The following is a 23,745-nucleotide window of genomic DNA, read 5'->3' as shown; positions in this document are numbered from 1 at the left end:
AAATTTCAGTACATTTGGTACACATTCTAAGAGGGGGTTCCACAATGGCTTCCAAACATATTGAACAAGGAGTTTCCTCTATGTCAGACATGTTTAACAGACTAGTAATGAGACAAGCAAACTTGGAAAACACTTTAATAAAGGTGAAACAGCAATTAAACAAAAACATTACTGTGCCTTTAAGAGAAAAAAAACTAGCACTTAAACTGCAAAACAGTGTAAAAATATAGTAAAGTCTTTGAAATTTTTACAGTGTGTGTAAGGGACTAAAGCAACATTGCACCCACTTGCAAATGGATGATTAACCCCTTAGGCCCCAAACCGGATTTAAAAACGTTAAAAAACGTTACAAGACAGTTAAGCACCCTGCCACAGCTCTGCTGAGGCTCCTACCTGCCCTAAAATACGATTTTGTGCAGAAATAACCCCTTTGAAATGGTCCTCAGATGCCAGAGGAAACCTCTAGGGAAGCTGGATGTCTCAGTCTGAATAAAAACTGCGCATTTAAAGCCCTAAAATAGGCCCCTTCCACCATGTACTGGATGCCAGAGGAGCCTTAAGAAAATACTCCTAGGAGTATCTGATTAGCCATGTGGAAACTAGGCCCCAAATAAAGAGTTCTCCCTCAGGGAAAAAACGTCCTATTTTTGAATTCATGTAAACGTTTAACTGTCACTAAGCAATATGAATATTAACATGAGTATTACCCTGTTTTGTAAGCATGATCCCAGTCGCTGTCAAATCACTGCATCAGGCTTACCTCAAATACACAAGGCTCTGTCAGCATTTTCTAGAACTCATTCATCTCTCTAGAAATAAATATACTGAACATACCTCAAAGCAGGTAATCTGCAGACCGTTCCCCCAACTGAAGTTGTCCCATACTCTTCAGTTATGTGTGAGAACAGCAATGAACCTTAGTTACAAACCGCTAAGATCATCAACCTCCAGGCAGAACTCTTCTTCTAATTTCTGCCTGAGAGTAAAACAGTACAACGCCGGTACCGTTTAAAAATAAACTTTTGATTGAAGGTAAAACTACACTAAGTCACCACATATCTCTTGATACTTCCTATCTTGTCGAGAGCTGCAAGAGAATGACTGGGGGTGGCAGTTACGGGAGGAGCTATATAGACAGCTCTGCTGTAGGTGTCCTCTTGCAGCTTCCTGTTGGGAAGGAGAATATCCCACAAGCAATGGATGAACCCGTGGACTGGATACACCTTACAAGAGAAAACCTAAAACTAACCCCTTGAAGATCACCCTACCGTGAGACGTCTCCACCCAACCGTGCAGAAGTGGTCCTCCAGACGGGCAGAAGTCTTCATCCAACCGGGCAGAAGTGGTCCACCAGACAGGCAGAAGACTTCATCCAGATGGCATCTTCTATCTTCATCCATCCGGCGTGGAGCGGATCCATCTTCAAGACATCCGACGTGGAGCATCCTCTTCATCCCGGAGTATTCTTACTAAATGACGGTACCTTTAAGTGATGTCATCCAAGATGGCGTCCCTTCAATTCCAATTGGCTGATAGAATTCTATCAGCCAATCGGAATTAAGGTAGAAAAAAATCCTATTGGCTGATGCAATCAGCCAATAGGATTGAGCTTGCATTCTATTTGCTGATTGGAACAGCCAATAGAATGCCAGCTAAATCCTATTGGCTGATTGGATCAGCCAATAGGATTTTTTCTACCTTAATTCCGATTGGCTGATAGAATTCTATCAGCCAATTGGAATTGAAGGGACACCATCTTGGATGACGTCACTTAAAAGGTACCGTCACTTAGTAAGAAGACTCCGGATGAAGAGGATGCTCCGCGTCGGATGTCTTGAAGATGGACCCGTTCCGAGCTGGAAGGACGAAGATAGAAGATGCCGTCTGGATGAAGACTTCTGCCCGTCTGGAGGACCACTTCTGCCCTGTTGGATGAAGACTTCTGCCCGTCTGGAGGACCACTTCTGCCCTGTTGGGTGAAGACGTCTCACGGTAGGGTGATCTTCAAGGGGTTAGTGTTAGGTTTTTTAAGGGGGGATTGGGTGGGTTTTAGAGTAGGGTTAGTTGTGTGGGTGGTGGGTTTTAATGTTGGGGGTGGTATTTGTACTTTTTTTTTTTACAGGCAAAAGAGCTGATTACTTTGGGGCAATGCCCCGCAAAAGGCCCTTTTTAAGGGCTATTTGTAATTTAGTGAAGGGTAGGGCTTTTTTATTTTGTTAGTGGGATTATATTAGGTGTAATTAGTTTAAAAATCTTGTAATTATTTTATTATTTTCTCTAATTTAGGTTTTTTTTCTCCGTACTTTAGATAATTTTATTTAATTGTAATTAATTGTATTTAATTTATTTCATTATAGTGTAGTGTTAGTGTAACTTAGGTTAGTTTTTTTTTTTTACAGGTAAATTTGTCTTTATTTTAACTAAGTAGTTATTAAATAGTTAATAACTATTTAATAACTATTCTACCTAGTTAAAATAAATACAAACTTGACTGTAAAATAAAAATAAACCCTAAGCTAGCTACAATGTAACTATTAGTTACAGGGAGTGCAGAATTATTAGGCAAATGAGTATTTTGACCACATCATCCTCTTTATGCATGTTGTCTTACTCCAAGCTGTATAGGCTCGAAAGCCTACTACCAATTAAGCATATTAGGTGATGTGCATCTCTGTAATGAGAAGGGGTGTGGTCTAATGACATCAACACCCTATATCAGGTGTGCATAATTATTAGGCAACTTCCTTTCCTTTGGCAAAATGGGTCAAAAGAAGGACTTGACAGGCTCAGACAAGTCAAAAATAGTGAGATATCTTGCAGAGGGATGCAGCACTCTTAAAATTGCAAAGCTTCTGAAGCGTGATCATCGAACAATCAAGCATTTCATTCAAAATAGTCAACAGGGTCGCAAGAAGCGTGTGGAAAAACCAAGGCGCAAAATAACTGCCCATGAAATGAGAAAAGTCAAGCGTGCAGCTGCCAAGATGCCACTTGCCACCAGTTTGGTCATATTTCAGAGCTGCAACATCACTGGAGTGCCCAAAAGCACAAGGTGTGCAATACTCAGAGACATGGCCAAGGTAAGAAAGGCTGAAAGACGACCACCACTGAACAAGACACACAAGCTGAAACGTCAAGACTGGGCCAAGAAATATCTCAAGACTGATTTTTCTAAGGTTTTATGGACTGATGAAATGAGAGTGAGTCTTGATGGGCCAGATGGATGGGCCCGTGGCTGGATTGGTAAAGGGCAGAGAGCTCCAGTCCGACTCAGACGCCAGCAAGGTGGAGGTGGAGTACTGGTTTGGGCTGGTATCATCAAAGATGAGCTTGTGGGGCCTTTTCGGGTTGAGGATGGAGTCAAGCTCAACTCCCAGTCCTACTGCCAGTTTCTGGAAGACACCTTCTTCAAGCAGTGGTACAGGAAGAAGTCTGCATCCTTCAAGAAAAACATGATTTTCATGCAGGACAATGCTCCATCACACGCGTCCAAGTACTCCACAGCAAGGCTGGCAAGAAAGGGTATAAAAGAAGAAAATCTAATGACATGGCCTCCTTGTTCACCTGATCTGAACACCATTGAGAACCTGTGGTCCATCATCAAATGTGAGATTTACAAGGAGGGAAAACAGTACACCTCTCTGAACAGTGTCTGGGAGGCTGTGGTTGCTGCTGCACACAATGTTGATGGTGAACAGATCAAAACACTGACAGAATCCATGGATGGCAGGCTTTTGAGTGTCCTTGCAAAGAAAGGTGGCTATATTGGTCACTGATTTGTTTTTGAATGTCAGAAATGTATATTTGTGAATGTTGAGATGTTATATTGGTTTCACTGGTAAAAATAAATAATTGAAATGGGTATATATTTGTTTTTTGTTAAGTTGCCTAATAATTATGCACAGTAATAGTCACCTGCACACACAGATATCCCCCTAAAATAGATATAACTAAAAACAAACTAAAAACTACTTCCAAAACTATTCAGCTTTGATATTAATGAGTTTTTTGGGTTCATTGAGAACATGGTTGTTGTTCAATAATAAAATTAATCCTCAAAAAAACAACTTGCCTAATAATTCTGCACTCCCTGTATATTGTAGCTAGTTTAGGGTTTATTTTATAGGTAAGTATTTAGTTTTAAATATGAATTATTTAGGTAATTGTAGTAATTTTATTTAGATTTATTGTAATTATATTTAAGTTAGGGGGGTTAGGGTTAGACTTAGGTTTAGGGGTTAATACATTTAATATGTTGGGGCGGCAGATTAGGGGTTAATAAATTGTAGGTAGGTGGCGGCGATGTTAGGGACGGCAGATTAGGGGTTAATATTTAACTAGTGTTTGCGAGGCGGAAGTGTAGCGGTTTAGGGGTTAATATATTTATTATAGTGGCGGCAATGTCCGGTTCAGCAGATTAGGGGTTAAAAAATGTATTTTAATGTTTGCGAGGGGGGGGGGCTCTGTTTAGGGGTTAATAGGTAGTTTATGGGTGTTAGTGTATTTTTTAGCACTTTAGTTAAGAGTTTTATGCTACGGCGTTGTAGTGTAAAACTCTTAACTACTGACTTTAAATGCGGTACCAGTCTTGACAGGAGATGGTTTACCGCTCACTTTTGGTCAGACTCGTAATACCCGCGCTATGCAAGTCCCATTGAAAATATAGGATACGCAATTGACGAAAGTGGATTTGCGGTATTTCCGAGTCTGGCCAAAAAAGTGAGCAGTACACCTGTACCTGCAAGACTCGTAATACCAGCGGGCGTTAAAAAGCAGTGTTAGGACCTCTTAACACTGCTTTTCAAGGCTAACGCAAGACTCGTAATCTAGCCGACTGAATTTTTGGGCATTAGTCATTAGATAGTGTGTGGGACAGGTAATACACAGCAAATTGTGTAAGGACTCATTGCTTAATTTATAGTGAGTTGTGTATAGACACATTACACATTTTTGACTACACTACATTATCATTTGTATTGCACATATTGAACCACAAGCAACATCCATTATACACTATTAATTTGTGTATTAGGCGCATCCAACATTGTTTCATTAACTATTCCAAGCCTGCATGTAATAAATGTCCATTTTCATATTATACCTATGTTTTAGTGTTGTCACAAATAACTGATAATAATACAGACCTCACTCGCACACTGAGCAGACTCTCCGGATAAGGGGGGATGTGGGAAACAAAGCGCGGTGTAAAGGAAAAGCTTTATCTGACATGGAGCTTAGATAGAGAAAAATCTACTATTAAATTGTGTGAAGGAAAAAACACGTAGAAATTCGTGGTTCTTACATTAATCTCAGCTGTGGTGATACGGCGGCTTGTTGGTCTCTGTTTTACAGTAGCTGCTCGGGAATCAGCCTCTGCGATCTCCGGCCTAAAAGATGCATCTGACGCTGCAAGAATCTCATCCAATCGCTCTGTAATTAATAGCAATGTGTTACTTTTATTGGTGTAACTACAGCTTCAGAGACATACAGTTATCTGTCACATTACCTTGTGTAACTACAGCTTCAGAGACATACAGTTATCTGTCACATTACATTGTGTAACTACAGCTTCAGAGACATACAGTTATCTGTCACATTACATTGTGTAACTACAGCTTGAGAGACATACAGTTATCTGTCACATTACATTGTGTAACTACAGCTTCAGAGACATACAGTTATCTGTCACATTACATTGTGTAACTACAGCTTGAGAGACATACAGTTATCTGTCACATTACATTGTGTAACTACAGCTTCAGAGACATACAGTTATCTGTCACATTACATTGTGTAACTACAGCTTCAGGGACATACAGTTATCTGTCACATTACATTGTGTAACTACAGCTTCAGGGACATACAGTTATCTGTCACATTACATTGTGTAACTACAGCTTCAGAGACATACAGTTATCTGTCACATTACATTGTGTAACTACAGCTTGAGAGACATACAGTTATCTGTCACATTACATTGTGTAACTACAGCTTCAGAGACATACAGTTATCTGTCACATTACATTGTGTAACTACAGCTTCAGGGACATACAGTTATCTGTCACATTACATTGTGTAACTACAGCTTCAGGGACATACAGTTATCTGTCACATTACATTGTGTAACTACAGCTTCAGAGACATACAGTTATCTGTCACATTACATTGTGTAACTACAGCTTCAGGGACATACAGTTATCTGTCACATTACATTGTGTAACTACAGCTTCAGAGACATACAGTTATCTGTCACATTACCTTGTGTAACTACAGCTTCAGAGACATACAGTTATCTGTCACATTACATTGTGTAACTACAGCTTCAGAGACATACAGTTATCTGTCACATTACATTGTGTAACTACAGCTTCAGAGACATACAGTTATCTGTCACATTACCTTGTGTAACTACAGCTTCAGAGACATACAGTTATCTGTCACATTACCTTGTGTAACTACAGCTTCAGAGACATACAGTTATCTGTCACATTATATTGTGTAACTACAGCTTCAGAGACATACAGTTATCTGTCACATTACATTGTGTAACTACAGCTTCAGAGACATACAGTTATCTGTCACATTACATTGTGTAACTACAGCTTCAGGGACATACAGTTATCTGTCACATTACATTGTGTAACTACAGCTTCAGAGACATACAGTTATCTGTCACATTACATTGTGTAATTACAGCTTCAGGGACATACAGTTATCTGTCACATTACATTGTGTAACTACAGCTTCAGAGACATACAGTTATCTGTCACATTACATTGTGTAACTACAGCTTCAGAGACATACAGTTATCTGTCACATTACATTGTGTAACTACAGCTTCAGAGACATACAGTTATCTGTCACATTACATTGTGTAACTACAGCTTCAGGGACATACAGTTATCTGTCATATTACATTGTGTAACTACAGCTTCAGGGACATACAGTTATCTGTCACATTACATTGTGTAACTACAGCTTCAGGGACATACAGTTATCTGTCACATTACATTGTGTAACTACAGCTTCAGGGACATACAGTTATCTGTCACATTACATTGTGTAACTACAGCTTCAGGGACATACAGTTATCTGTCACATTACCTTGTGTAACTACAGCTTCAGGGACATACAGTTATCTGTCACATTACCTTGTGTAACTACAGCTTCAGGGACATACAGTTATCTGTCACATTACATTGTGTAACTACAGCTTCAGAGACATACAGTTATCTGTCACATTACATTGTGTAACTACAGCTTCAGAGACATACAGTTATCTGTCACATTACATTGTGTAACTACAGCTTCAGGGACATACAGTTATCTGTCACATTACATTGTGTAACTACAGCTTCAGGGACATACAGTTATCTGTCACATTACATTGTGTAACTACAGCTTCAGGGACATACAGTTATCTGTCATATTACATTGTGTAACTACAGCTTCAGGGACATACAGTTATCTGTCACATTACATTGTGTAACTACAGCTTCAGAGACATACAGTTATCTGTCACATTACATTGTGTAATTACAGCTTCAGAGACATACAGTTATCTGTCACATTACATTGTGTAACTACAGCTTCAGAGACATACAGTTATCTGTCACATTACCTTGTGTAACTACAGCTTCAGAGACATACAGTTATCTGTCACATTACCTTGTGTAACTACAGCTTCAGAGACATACAGTTATCTGTCACATTACATTGTGTAACTACAGCTTCAGGGACATACAGTTATCTGTCATATTACATTGTGTAACTACAGCTTCAGGGACATACAATTATCTGTCACATTACATTGTGTAACTACAGCTTCAGAGACATACAGTTATCTGTCACATTACATTGTGTAACTACAGCTTCAGAGACATACAGTTATCTGTCACATTACATTGTGTAACTACAGCTTCAGAGACATACAGTTATCTGTCACATTACATTGTGTAACTACAGCTTCAGAGACATACAGTTATCTGTCACATTACCTTGTGTAACTACAGCTTCAGAGACATACAGTTATCTGTCATATTACATTGTGTAACTACAGCTTCAGAGACATACAGTTATCTGTCACATTACCTTGTGTAACTACAGCTTCAGAGACATACAGTTATCTGTCACATTACATTGTGTAACTACAGCTTCAGAGACATACAGTTATCTGTCACATTACCTTGTGTAACTACAGCTTCAGAGACATACAGTTATCTGTCACATTACATTGTGTAACTACAGCTTCAGGGACATACAGTTATCTGTCACATTACCTTGTGTAACTACAGCTTCAGAGACATACAGTTATCTGTCACATTACATTGTGTAACTACAGCTTCAGAGACATACAGTTATCTGTCACATTACATTGTGTAACTACAGCTTCAGAGACATACAGTTATCTGTCACATTACATTGTGTAACTACAGCTTCAGAGACATACAGTTATCTGTCACATTACCTTGTGTAACTACAGCTTCAGAGACATACAGTTATCTGTCACATTACATTGTGTAACTACAGCTTCAGGGACATACAGTTATCTGTCACATTACCTTGTGTAACTACAGCTTCAGAGACATACAGTTATCTGTCACATTACATTGTGTAACTACAGCTTCAGAGACATACAGTTATCTGTCACATTACCTTGTGTAACTACAGCTTCAGGGACATACAGTTATCTGTCACATTACATTGTGTAACTACAGCTTCAGAGACATACAGTTATCTGTCACATTACATTGTGTAACTACAGCTTCAGAGACATACAGTTATCTGTCACATTACATTGTGTAACTACAGCTTCAGAGACATACAGTTATCTGTCACATTACATTGTGTAACTACAGCTTCAGGGACATACAGTTATCTGTCACATTACATTGTGTAACTACAGCTTCAGAGACATACAGTTATCTGTCACATTACCTTGTGTAACTACAGCTTCAGAGACATACAGTTATCTGTCACATTACCTTGTGTAACTACAGCTTCAGAGACATACAGTTATCTGTCACATTACATTGTGTAACTACAGCTTCAGGGACATACAGTTATCTGTCATATTACATTGTGTAACTACAGCTTCAGGGACATACAGTTATCTGTCACATTACATTGTGTAACTACAGCTTCAGAGACATACAGTTATCTGTCACATTACATTGTGTAACTACAGCTTCAGGGACATACAGTTATCTGTCACATTACCTTGTGTAACTACAGCTTCAGGGACATACAGTTATCTGTCACATTACATTGTGTAACTACAGCTTCAGAGACATACAGTTATCTGTCACATTACATTGTGTAACTACAGCTTCAGAGACATACAGTTATCTGTCACATTACATTGTGTAACTACAGCTTCAGAGACATACAGTTATCTGTCACATTACCTTGTGTAACTACAGCTTCAGAGACATACAGTTATCTGTCACATTACATTGTGTAACTACAGCTTCAGAGACATACAGTTATCTGTCACATTACATTGTGTAACTACAGCTTCAGGGACATACAGTTATCTGTCACATTACATTGTGTAACTACAGCTTCAGGGACATACAGTTATCTGTCACATTACATTGTGTAACTACAGCTTCAGGGACATACAGTTATCTGTCACATTACATTGTGTAACTACAGCTTCAGGGACATACAGTTATCTGTCACATTACATTGTGTAACTACAGCTTCAGGGACATACAGTTATCTGTCACATTACCTTGTGTAACTACAGCTTCAGGGACATACAGTTATCTGTCACATTACCTTGTGTAACTACAGCTTCAGGGACATACAGTTATCTGTCACATTACATTGTGTAACTACAGCTTCAGAGACATACAGTTATCTGTCACATTACATTGTGTAACTACAGCTTCAGAGACATACAGTTATCTGTCACATTACATTGTGTAACTACAGCTTCAGAGACATACAGTTATCTGTCACATTACCTTGTGTAACTACAGCTTCAGAGACATACAGTTATCTGTCATATTACATTGTGTAACTACAGCTTCAGGGACATACAGTTATCTGTCACATTACATTGTGTAACTACAGCTTCAGAGACATACAGTTATCTGTCACATTACATTGTGTAACTACAGCTTCAGAGACATACAGTTATCTGTCACATTACATTGTGTAACTACAGCTTCAGAGACATACAGTTATCTGTCACATTACATTGTGTAACTACAGCTTCAGAGACATACAGTTATCTGTCACATTACATTGTGTAACTACAGCTTCAGAGACATACAGTTATCTGTCACATTACATTGTGTAACTACAGCTTCAGAGACATACAGTTATCTGTCACATTACCTTGTGTAACTACAGCTTCAGAGACATACAGTTATCTGTCACATTACATTGTGTAACTACAGCTTCAGGGACATACAGTTATCTGTCATATTACATTGTGTAACTACAGCTTCAGGGACATACAGTTATCTGTCACATTACATTGTGTAACTACAGCTTCAGAGACATACAGTTATCTGTCACATTACATTGTGTAACTACAGCTTCAGGGACATACAGTTATCTGTCACATTACCTTGTGTAACTACAGCTTCAGGGACATACAGTTATCTGTCACATTACATTGTGTAACTACAGCTTCAGAGACATACAGTTATCTGTCACATTACATTGTGTGCACTAATACCCTCCCCTGTCACAGTATTACATGTGCCCCCTGCCCTGTGTGCACTAATACCCTCACCCTGTCACAGTATTACATGTGCCCCCTGCTCTGTGTGCACTAATACCCTCACCCTGTCACAGTATTACATGTGCCCCCTGCCCTGTGTGCACTAATACCCTCACCCTGTCACAGTATTACATGTGCCCCCTGCTCTGTGTGCACTAATACCCTCACCCTGTCACAGTATTACATGTGCCCCCTGCCCTGTGTGCACTAATACCCTCACCCTGTCACAGTATTACATGTGCCCCCTGCCCTGTGTGCACTAATACCCTCACCCTGTCACAGTATTACATGTGCCCCCTGCCCTATGTGCACTAATACCCTCACCCTGTCACAGTATAACATGTGCCCCCTTCCCGTGTGCACTAATACCCTCACCCTGTCACAGTATTACATGTGCCCCCTGCCCTGTGTGCACTAATACCCTCACCCTGTCACAGTATTACATTTGCCCCCTGCCCTTTGTGCACTAATACCCTCCCTGTCACAGTATTACATTTGCCCCCTGCCCTGTGTGCACTAATACCCTCACCCTGTCAGAGTATTACTTGTGCCCCCTGCCCTGTGTGCACTAATACCCTCAACCTGTCACAGTATTACATGTGCCCCCTGCTCTGTGTGCACTAATACCCTCACCCTGTCACAGTATTACATGTGCCCCCTGCCCTGTGTGCACTAATACCCTCATCCTGTCACAGTATTACTTGTGCCCCCTGCCCTGTGTGCACTAATACCCTCATCCTGTCACAGTATTACTTGTGCCCCCTGCCCTGTGTGCACTAATACCCTCACCCTGCCACAGTATTACTTGTGCCCCCTGCTCTGTGTGCACTAATACCCTCACCCTGTCACAGTATTACATGTGCCCCCTTCCCGTGTGCACTAATACCCTCACCCTGTCACAGTATTACATGTGCCCCCTGCCCTGTGTGCACTAATACCCTCACCCTGTCACAGTATTACTTGTGCCTCCTGCCCTGTGTGCACTAATACCCTCATCCTGTCACAGTATTACTTGTGCCCCCTGCCCTGTGTGCACTAATACCCTCACCCTGCCACAGTATTACTTGTGCCCCCTGCTCTGTGTGCACTAATACCCTCACCCTGTCACAGTATTACATGTGCCCCCTTCCCGTGTGCACTAATACCCTCACCCTGTCACAGTATTACATGTGCCCCCTGCCCTGTGTGCACTAATACCCTCACCCTGTCACAGTATTACTTGTGCCTCCTGCCCTGTGTGCACTAATACCCTCACCTTGTCACAGTATTACATGTGCCCCCTCCTGCCCTGTGTGCACTAATACCCTCACCCTGTCACAGTATTACATGTGCCCCCTCCTGCCCTGTGTGCACTAATACCCTCACCCTGTCACAGTATTACATGTGCCCCCTCCTGCCCTGTGTGCACTAATACCCTCACCCTGTCACAGTATTACATGTGCCCCCTGCCCTGTGTCCACTAATACCCTCACCCTGTCACAGTATTACATGTGCCCCCTGCCCTGTGTGCACTAATACCCTCACCCTGTCACAGTATTACATGTGCCCCCTGCCCTTGTGCACTAATACCCTCACCCTGTCACAGTATTACTTGTGCCCCCTGCTCTGTGTGCACTAATACCCTCACCCTGTCACAGTATTACTTGTGCCCCCTGCTCTGTGTGCACTAATACCCTCACCCTGTCACAGTATTACATGTGCCCCCTGCCCTGTGTCCACTAATACCCTCACCCTGTCACAGTATTACATGTGCCCCCTGCCCTGTGTGCACTAATACCCTCACCCTGTCACAGTATTACATGTGCCCCCTGCCCTTGTGCACTAATACCCTCACCCTGTCACAGTATTACTTGTGCCCCCTGCCCTGTGTGCACTAATACCTCACCCTGTCACAGTATTACTTGTGCCCCCTGCCCTGTGTGCACGTATACCCTCACCCTGTCACAGTATTACTTGTGCCCCCTGCTCTGTGTGCACTAATACCCTCTCCCTGTCACAGTATTACATGTGCCCCCTGCCCTGTGTGCACTAATACCCTCACCCTGTCACATTACCTTGTGTAACTACAGCTTCAGGGACATACAGTTATCTGTCACATTACATTGTGTAACTACAGCTTCAGGGACATACAGTTATCTGTCACATTACATTGTGTAACTACAGCTTCAGAGACATACAGTTATCTGTCACATTACATTGTGTAACTACAGCTTCAGGGACATACAGTTATCTGTCACATTACATTGTGTAACTACAGCTTCAGAGACATACAGTTATCTGTCACATTACATTGTGTAACTACAGCTTCAGAGACATACAGTTATCTGTCACATTACATTGTGTAACTACAGCTTCAGGGACATACAGTTATCTGTCACATTACATTGTGTAACTACAGCTTCAGAGACATACAGTTATCTGTCACATTACATTGTGTAACTACAGCTTCAGAGACATACAGTTATCTGTCACATTACATTGTGTAACTACAGCTTCAGAGACATACAGTTATCTGTCACATTACATTGTGTAACTACAGCTTCAGGGACATACAGTTATCTGTCATATTACATTGTGTAACTACAGCTTCAGGGACATACAGTTATCTGTCACATTACATTGTGTAACTACAGCTTCAGGGACATACAGTTATCTGTCACATTACATTGTGTAACTACAGCTTCAGGGACATACAGTTATCTGTCACATTACATTGTGTAACTACAGCTTCAGGGACATACAGTTATCTGTCACATTACATTGTGTAACTACAGCTTCAGAGACATACAGTTATCTGTCACATTACCTTGTGTAACTACAGCTTCAGGGACATACAGTTATCTGTCACATTACCTTGTGTAACTACAGCTTCAGGGACATACAGTTATCTGTCATATTACATTGTGTAACTACAGCTTCAGGGACATACAGTTATCTGTCACATTACATTGTGTAACTACAGCTTCAGAGACATACAGTTATCTGTCACATTACATTGTGTAACTACAGCTTCAGGGACATACAGTTATCTGTCACATTACATTGTGTAACTACAGCTTCAGAGACATACAGTTATCTGTCACATTACCTTGTGTAACTACAGCTTCAGAGACATACAGTTATCTGTCACATTACATTGTGTAACTACAGCTTCAGGGACATACAGTTATCTGTCACATTACATTGTGTAACTACAGCTTGAGAGACATACAGTTATCTGTCACATTACATTGTGTAACTACAGCTTCAGGGACATACAGTTATCTGTCATATTACATTGTGTAACTACAGCTTCAGGGACATACAGTTATCTGTCACATTACATTGTGTAATTACAGCTTCAGAGACATACAGTTATCTGTCACATTACATTGTGTAACTACAGCTTCAGGGACATACAGTTATCTGTCATATTACATTGTGTAACTACAGCTTCAGAGACATACAGTTATCTGTCACATTACATTGTGTAACTACAGCTTCAGGGACATACAGTTATCTGTCACATTACATTGTGTAACTACAGCTTCAGGGACATACAGTTATCTGTCACATTACATTGTGTAACTACAGCTTCAGAGACATACAGTTATCTGTCACATTACATTGTGTAACTACAGCTTCAGGGACATACAGTTATCTGTCATATTACATTGTGTAACTACAGCTTCAGAGACATACAGTTATCTGTCACATTACATTGTGTAACTACAGCTTCAGAGACATACAGTTATCTGTCACATTACATTGTGTAACTACAGCTTCAGGGACATACAGTTATCTGTCACATTACATTGTGTAACTACAGCTTCAGGGACATACAGTTATCTGTCATATTACATTGTGTAACTACAGCTTCAGGGACATACAGTTATCTGTCACATTACATTGTGTAACTACAGCTTCAGAGACATACAGTTATCTGTCACATTACCTTGTGTAACTACAGCTTCAGAGACATACAGTTATCTGTCACATTACATTGTGTAACTACAGCTTCAGAGACATACAGTTATCTGTCACATTACATTGTGTAACTACAGCTTCAGAGACATACAGTTATCTGTCACATTACATTGTGTAACTACAGCTTCAGAGACATACAGTTATCTGTCACATTACATTGTGTAACTACAGCTTCAGAGACATACAGTTATCTGTCACATTACATTGTGTAACTACAGCTTCAGAGACATACAGTTATCTGTCACATTACATTGTGTAACTACAGCTTCAGAGACATACAGTTATCTGTCACATTACATTGTGTAACTACAGCTTCAGGGACATACAGTTATCTGTCACATTACATTGTGTAACTACAGCTTCAGGGACATACAGTTATCTGTCACATTACATTGTGTAACTACAGCTTCAGGGACATACAGTTATCTGTCACATTACATTGTGTAACTACAGCTTCAGAGACATACAGTTATCTGTCACATTACATTGTGTAACTACAGCTTCAGGGACATACAGTTATCTGTCACATTACATTGTGTAACTACAGCTTCAGAGACATACAGTTATCTGTCACATTACATTGTGTAACTACAGCTTCAGAGACATACAGTTATCTGTCACATTACATTGTGTAACTACAGCTTCAGAGACATACAGTTATCTGTCACATTACATTGTGTAACTACAGCTTCAGAGACATACAGTTATCTGTCACATTACATTGTGTAACTACAGCTTCAGAGACATACAGTTATCTGTCACATTACATTGTGTAACTACAGCTTCAGGGACATACAGTTATCTGTCACATTACATTGTGTAACTACAGCTTCAGGGACATACAGTTATCTGTCACATTACATTGTGTAACTACAGCTTCAGGGACATACAGTTATCTGTCACATTACATTGTGTAACTACAGCTTCAGAGACATACAGTTATCTGTCACATTACCTTGTGTAATTACAGCTTCAGAGACATACAGTTATCTGTCACATTACATTGTGTAACTACAGCTTCAGAGACATACAGTTATCTGTCACATTACATTGTGTAACTACAGCTTCAGGGACATACAGTTATCTGTCACATTACATTGTGTAACTACAGCTTCAGAGACATACAGTTATCTGTCACATTACATTGTGTAACTACAGCTTCAGAGACATACAGTTATCTGTCACATTACATTGTGTAACTACAGCTTCAGAGACATACAGTTATCTGTCACATTACATTGTGTAACTACAGCTTCAGAGACATACAGTTATCTGTCACATTACATTGTGTAACTACAGCTTCAGGGACATACAGTTATCTGTCACATTACATTGTGTAACTACAGCTTCAGGGACATACAGTTATCTGTCACATTACATTGTGTAACTACAGCTTGAGAGACATACAGTTATCTGTCACATTACATTGTGTAACTACAGCTTCAGGGACATACAGTTATCTGTCACATTACATTGTGTAACTACAGCTTCAGAGACATACAGTTATCTGTCACATTACATTGTGTGCACTAATACCCTCCCCTGTCACAGTATTACATGTGCCCCCTGCCCTGTGTGCACTAATACCCTCACCCTGTCACAGTATTACATGTGCCCCCCTGCTCTGTGTGCACTAATACCCTCACCCTGTCACAGTATTACATGTGCCCCCTGCCCTGTGTGCACTAATACCCTCACCCTGTCACAGTATTACATGTGCCCCCTGCTCTGTGTGCACTAATACCCTCACCCTGTCACAGTATTACATGTGCCCCCTGCCCTGTGTGCACTAATACCCTCACCCTGTCACAGTATTACATGTGCCCCCTGCCCTGTGTGCACTAATACCCTCACCCTGTCACAGTATTACATGTGCCCCCTGCCCTATGTGCACTAATACCCTCACCCTGTCACAGTATAACATGTGCCCCCTTCCCGTGTGCACTAATACCCTCACCCTGTCACAGTATTACATGTGCCCCCTGCCCTGTGTGCACTAATACCCTCACCCTGTCACAGTATTACATTTGCCCCCTGCCCTTTGTGCACTAATACCCTCCCTGTCACAGTATTACATTTGCCCCCTGCCCTGTGTGCACTAATACCCTCACCCTGTCAGAGTATTACTTGTGCCCCCTGCCCTGTGTGCACTAATACCCTCAACCTGTCACAGTATTACATGTGCCCCCTGCTCTGTGTGCACTAATACCCTCACCCTGTCACAGTATTACATGTGCCCCCTGCCCTGTGTGCACTAATACCCTCATCCTGTCACAGTATTACTTGTGCCCCCTGCCCTGTGTGCACTAATACCCTCACCCTGCCACAGTATTACTTGTGCCCCCTGCTCTGTGTGCACTAATACCCTCACCCTGTCACAGTATTACATGTGCCCCCTTCCCGTGTGCACTAATACCCTCACCCTGTCACAGTATTACATGTGCCCCCTGCCCTGTGTGCACTAATACCCTCACCCTGTCACAGTATTACTTGTGCCTCCTGCCCTGTGTGCACTAATACCCTCACCTTGTCACAGTATTACATGTGCCCCCTCCTGCCCTGTGTGCACTAATACCCTCACCCTGTCACAGTATTACATGTGCCCCCTGCCCTGTGTGCACTAATACCCTCACCTTGTCACAGTATTACATGTGCCCCCTGCTCTGTGTTCACTAATACCCTCACCCTGTCACAGTATTACATTTGCCCCCTGCTCTGTGTGCACTAATACCCTCACCCTGTCACAGTATTACATTTGCCCCCTGCCCTGTGTGCACTAATACCCTCACCCTGTCACAGTATTACATGTGCCCCCTGCTCTGTGTGCACTAATACCCTCACCCTGTCACAGTATTACTTGTGCCCCCTGCCCTGTGTGCACTAATACCCTCACCCTGTCACAGTATTACTTGTGCCTCCTGCCCTGTGTGCACTAATACCCTCACCATGTCACAGTATTACATGTGCCCCCTGCCCTGTGTGCACTAATACCCTCACCCTGTCACAGTATTACATTTGCCCCCTGCTCTGTGTGCACTAATACCCTCACCCTGTCAGAGTATTACATGTGCCCCCTGCCCTGTGTGCACTAATACCCTTACCCTGTCACAGTATTACATGTGCCCCCTGCCCTGTGTGCACTAATACCCTCACCCTGCCACAGTATTACTTGTGCCCCCTGCTCTGTGTGCACTAATACCCTCACCCTGTCACAGTATTACATGTGCCCCCTGCTCTGTGTGCACTAATACCCTCACCCTGTCACAGTATTACTTGTGCCCCCTGCCCTGTGTGCACTAATACCCTCACCCTGTCACAGTATTACTTGTGCCCCCTGCCCTGTGTGCACTAATATCACCCTGTCACAGTATTACATGTGCCCCCTGCCCTGTGTGCACTAATACCTCACCCTGTCACAGTATTACATGTGCCCCCTGCTCTGTGTGCACTAATACCCTCACCCTGTCACAGTATTACATGTGCCCCCTGCCCTGTGTGCACTAATACCCTCACCCTGTCACAGTATTACTTGTGCCCCCTGCTCTGTGTGCACTAATACCCTCACCCTGTCACAGTATTACATGTGCCTCCTGCCCTGTGTGCACTAATACCCTCACCCTGTCACAGTATTACATTTGCCCCCTGCTCTGTGTGCACTAATACCCTCACCCTGTCACAGTATTACTTGTGCCCCCTGCTCTGTGTGCACTAATACCCTCACCCTGTCACAGTATTACATGTGCCCCCTGCTCTGTGTGCACTAATACCCTCACCCTGTCACAGTATTACATGTGCCCCCTGCCCTGTGTGCACTAATACCCTCACCCTGTCACAGTATTACATGTGCCCCCTGCCCTGTGTGCACTAATACCCTCACCCTGTCACAGTATTACTTGTGCCTCCTGCCCTGTGTGCACTAATACCCTCACCCTGTCACAGTATTACATGTGCCCCCTGCCCTGTGTGCACTAATACCCTCACCCTGTCACAGTATTACTTGTGCCCCCTGCCCTGTGTGCACTAATACCCTCACCCTGTCACAGTATTACATGTGCCCCCTGCTCTGTGTGCACTAATACCTCAACTGGCAACAAAGTACATTTAACTCTTCAGTGCCCCCTTCCCTGTTTGTCTGTAATGTGCATTGCAGACTTACCCAGCTCCTCGAGCTCAGCTGTCATGGACTTGGAGCGCAGGGTGAGGGTCGTGCTCGGTGCCCTTTTCGGTGGAGGGGGAGCTGGAAGGAAAAGAGATGTGACTTTACAGGTTTTATCCAACAAGCGGCGGGGGTCCGGAAGGAGCCTCCGCTTCTCCACAAATCTTTCCTCATACTCCCGAGATGTGAGGTCACAACGTGCCAACAGCTTGCCCACTCTGCGCCTTGACTTCATGCTGGGGGCCATGCACTGGGTCCCCAGACATAGCCATACGGGGGGGAGATTCGGCACCAGCCCCTCTAAATGTATATAATGTGTCCCCTGTGCCCCTCTGTAATCCTCCCTATATCTCTTTTACTGCTCCCTCCCATCATCCGGGATGCAGCTCTCGGTCCTCACTGTGTTTCCATGGTAACCCAGAATTCTAGCATCAGAGGCAGTGAGAGACAATGCAGAGAGAGAGGCGCTCTAATACACAGGTACACAGGCTGTGTAATACACTGAGACAGGCACACAGGCTGTCTAGTATACAGATACAGACAGGCGCACAGGATATCTAGTATACAGATACAGACAGGCACACATAATGTGTAATACACAGAGACAGGCACACAGGATATCTAGTATACAGATACAGACAGGCACACAGGATATCTAGTATACAGATACAGACAGGAACACAGGATATCTAGTATACAGATACAGATAGGCACACATAATGTGTAATACACAGAGACAGGCACACAGGATATCTAGTATACAGATACAGACAGGCACACATAATGTGTAATATACAGAGACAGGCACACATAATGTGTAATACACAGAGACAGGCACACAGGATATCTGGTATACAGATACAGAGAGGCACACATAATGTGTAATACACAGAGACAGGCACACAGGATATCTAGTATACAGATACAGACAGGCACACATAATGTGTAATATACAGAGACAGGCACACATAATGTGTAATATATAGAGACAGGCACACATAATGTGTAATACACAGAGACAGGCACACAGGATATCTGGTATACAGATACAGAGAGGCACACATAATGTGTAATATACAGAGACAGGCACACATAATGTGTAATACACAGAGACAGGCACACATAATATCTAGTATACAGATACAGACAGGCACACAGGATATCTAGTATACAGATACAGACAGGCACACAAAATGTGTAATATACAGAGACAGGCACACATAATGTGTAATACACAGAGACAGGCACACAGGATATCTGGTATACAGATACAGAGAGGCACACATAATGTGTAATATACAGAGACAGGCACACATAATGTGTAATACACAGAGACAGGCACACATAATGTGTAATACACAGAGACAGGCACACAGGATATCTAGTATACAGATACAGACAGGCACACAGGATATCTAGTATACAGATACAGACAGGCACACAGGATGTGTAATACACAGAGACAGGCACACAGGATGTGTAATACACAGAGACAGGCACACAGGATATCTAGTATACAGATACAGACAGGCACACAATGTGTAATACACAGAGACAGGCACACAGGATATCTAGTATACAGATACAGACAGGCACACATAATGTGTAATACACAGAGACAGGCACACAGGATATCTAGTATACAGATACAGACAGGCACACAGGATATCTAGTATACAGATACAGACAGGCACACATAATGTGTAATACACAGAGACAGGCACACAGGATATCTAGTATACAGATACAGACAGGAACACAGGATATCTAGTATACAGATACAGACAGGCACACAGGATATCTAGTATACAGATACAGACAGGCACACATAATGTGTAATACACAGAGACAGGCACACAGGATATCTAGTATACAGATACAGACAGGAACACAGGATATCTAGTATACAGATACAGACAGGCACACATAATGTGTAATACACAGAGACAGGCACACAGGATATCTAGTATACAGATACAGACAGGAACACAGGATATCTAGTATACAGATACAGACAGGCACACAGGATGTGTAACACACAGAGACAGGCACACAGGATATCTAGTATACAGATACAGACAGGCACACATAATGTGTAATACACAGAGACAGGCACACAGGATATCTAGTATACAGATACAGACAGGAACACAGGATATCTAGTATACAGATACAGACAGGCACACATAATGTGTAATACACAGAGACAGGCACACAGGATATCTAGTATACAGATACAGTATGTGTTCCTGTCTCTAATACACAGAGACAGGAACACAGGCTCTCTAATACACAGAGACAGGAACACAGGCTGTCTAATACACAGAGACAGGAACATAGGCTGTGAAATACACAGAGACACGCAAGCTCTCTAATACATAGAGACAGGAACACAGGCTGTGTAATACACAGATAGAGACATGCAGGCTCTCTAATACACAGAGACAGGAACACAGGCTCTCTAATACACAGAGACAGGAACACAGGCTCTCTAATACACAGAGACAGGAACACAGGCTCTCTAATACACAGAGACAGGAACACAGGCTCTCTAATACACAGAGACAGGAACACAGGCTCTCTAATACAGAGAGACAGGAACACAGGCTCTCTAATACAGAGAGACAGGAACACAGGCTCTCTCATACACAGAGACAGGAACACAGGATCTCTAATACACAGAGACAGGCACACAGGATCTCTAATACACAGAGACAGGAACACAGGATATCTAGTATACAGATACAGTATACAGATACAGTATGTGTTCCTGTCTCTAATACACAGAGACAGGAACACAGGCTCTCTAATACACAGAGACAGGAACACAGGCTCTCTAATACACAGAGACAGGAACACAGGCTCTCTAATACACAGAGACAGGAACACAGGCTCTCTAATACACAGAGACAGGAACACAGGCTCTCTAATACACAGAGACAGGAACATAGGCTGTGTAATACACAGAGACACGCAAGCTCTCTAATACACAGATACAGGAACACAGGCTGTGTAATACACAGAGAGAGACATGCAGGCTCTCTAATACACAGAGACAGGAACACAGGCTCTCTAATACACAGAGACAGGCACACAGGCTCTCTAATACACAGAGACAGGCACACAGGCTCTCTAAGACGCAGAGAAAGGCATGCAAGCTCTCTAATACACAGAGACAAACAGGAACAGCAGACACACCAGGGTTAGTGCACAAGTGACCCAAGAGCACTGCTAGGTCCTTATACAAATAGCAAATGTAAAAATTGGTCCTCAGCACTTTCAGTCATTAAATCTGTTTATTCACATACGGCTAGATTACAAGTTTTGTCGGTAAAAACTTGCGTTGCTAACGAGCCTTTTTTTTCCAGTGCACACTTTAAACAACGCTGGTATTACAAGTTTTCTGAATGGCTGTGTTAGCCTCAGAAAAGTGAGCGTTGAGCAAATTTAGCGCCACTTCTACCTGTAATACCAGTGTTGCTTACGGTAGCGGTAAGATGGCTAAACGTGCTCGTGCACGATTTCCCCATAGGATACAATGGGGCTGAGCTGTCTGAAAAAAAAAAAACCTAACACCTGCAAAAAAGCAGCGTTCAGCTCCTAACGCAGCCCCATTGTTTCCTATGGGAAAATACTTTCTAAGTCTACACCTACAACACCCTAACATGAACCCCGAGTCTAAACACCTCTAATCTTACACTTATTAACCCCTAATCTACCGCCCCCGACATCTGCATAATATTATTGACCCCTAATATACCGCCCCCGACATCATCGCCACCTGCATTCTATTATTAACCCCTAATCTTCCGCTCCGGCACCGCAGCCACCTACATTATACCTATGAACTCCTAATCTGCTGCCCCAAACATCTCCGACACCTACATTATATGTATTAACCCCTAATCTGCCGCCCCCAACCTCGCCGCCACCTAACTACAATTATTAACCCCTAATCTGCCGACCGGACATCGCCGCCACTATAATAAATGTATTAACCCCTGAACCGCCGCACTCCCGCCTTGCAAACACTAGTTAAATTTTATTAACCCCTAATCTGCCCCCCCCAACGTCGCCGACAACTACCTACAATTATTAATCCCTAATCTTCCGACCCCAACGTCGCCGCTACTATAATAAAGTTATTAACCCCTAAACATAAGTCTAACCCCCCTAACTTTTAAATCTATTTTTAATAAATCTAGATAAAATTACTATAATTAAATAAATTATTCCTATTTAAAACTAAATACTTACCTGTAAAATAAACTCTAATATAGCTACAATATAACTAATAGTTACATTGTAGCTATTATAGTATTTATTTTTGTTTTACAGGCAACTTTGTATTTATTTTAACTAGGTACAATAGCTATTAACTATTTAATAAATACCTAGATAAAATAAATACAAATATACCTGTAAAATAAACCCTAACGTAAGTTACAATTACACGTAACACTACACTATAATTAAATTAAATAAACTAAATTACAGAAAATAAAAAAGAAATTACAATATTTTAAACTAATTACACCTACTCTAATCCCCCTAATAAAATAAAAAAGCCCCCCAAAATAATAAAATTCCCTACCCTACACTAAATTACAAATAGCCCTTAAAAGGGCCTTTTGCGATGCATTGCCCCAAAGTAATCAGCTCTTTTACCTGTAAAAAAAAAAAATTACAATACCCCCCAACATTAAAACCCACCACTCACATACCCCTACTCTAAAACCCACCCAATCCCCCCTTAAAAAATCCTAACACTAACACCCTGAAGATCACCCTACCTTGAGCCGTCTTCACCCAGCCGGGCCAAACTCTTCATCCAATCTGGCAAGAAGAGGTCCTCCAGAGGGTCCGAAGTCTTCATCCTATCCGG

At 42.1% G+C, this 23,745-nt stretch overlaps 1 protein-coding gene across 1 annotated transcript in view; it reads right to left on the bottom strand.

The window, feature by feature from the left end:
* The window catches only part of SHANK3 (SH3 and multiple ankyrin repeat domains 3), a 565,241-nt gene that overhangs the window by 123,603 nt on the left and 417,893 nt on the right, over nucleotides 1–23,745 (bottom strand). Inside the window, exons 11-12 of the mRNA XM_053716301.1 lie at nucleotides 18,861–18,941; nucleotides 5,303–5,430 (exon numbers count right to left, since the gene is read on the bottom strand). Coding sequence (XP_053572276.1) covers nucleotides 5,303–5,430; nucleotides 18,861–18,941 — 209 coding nt within the window. The remainder of the gene's footprint in view (nucleotides 1–5,302; nucleotides 5,431–18,860; nucleotides 18,942–23,745) is intronic.

This window comes from Bombina bombina, chromosome 6, assembly GCF_027579735.1.
Source record: "Bombina bombina isolate aBomBom1 chromosome 6, aBomBom1.pri, whole genome shotgun sequence".
NCBI lineage: Eukaryota > Metazoa > Chordata > Amphibia > Anura > Bombinatoridae > Bombina > Bombina bombina.
Note: the sequence above shows the minus strand (reverse complement) of the source record. Positions and strands in the feature narration are given on the sequence as shown.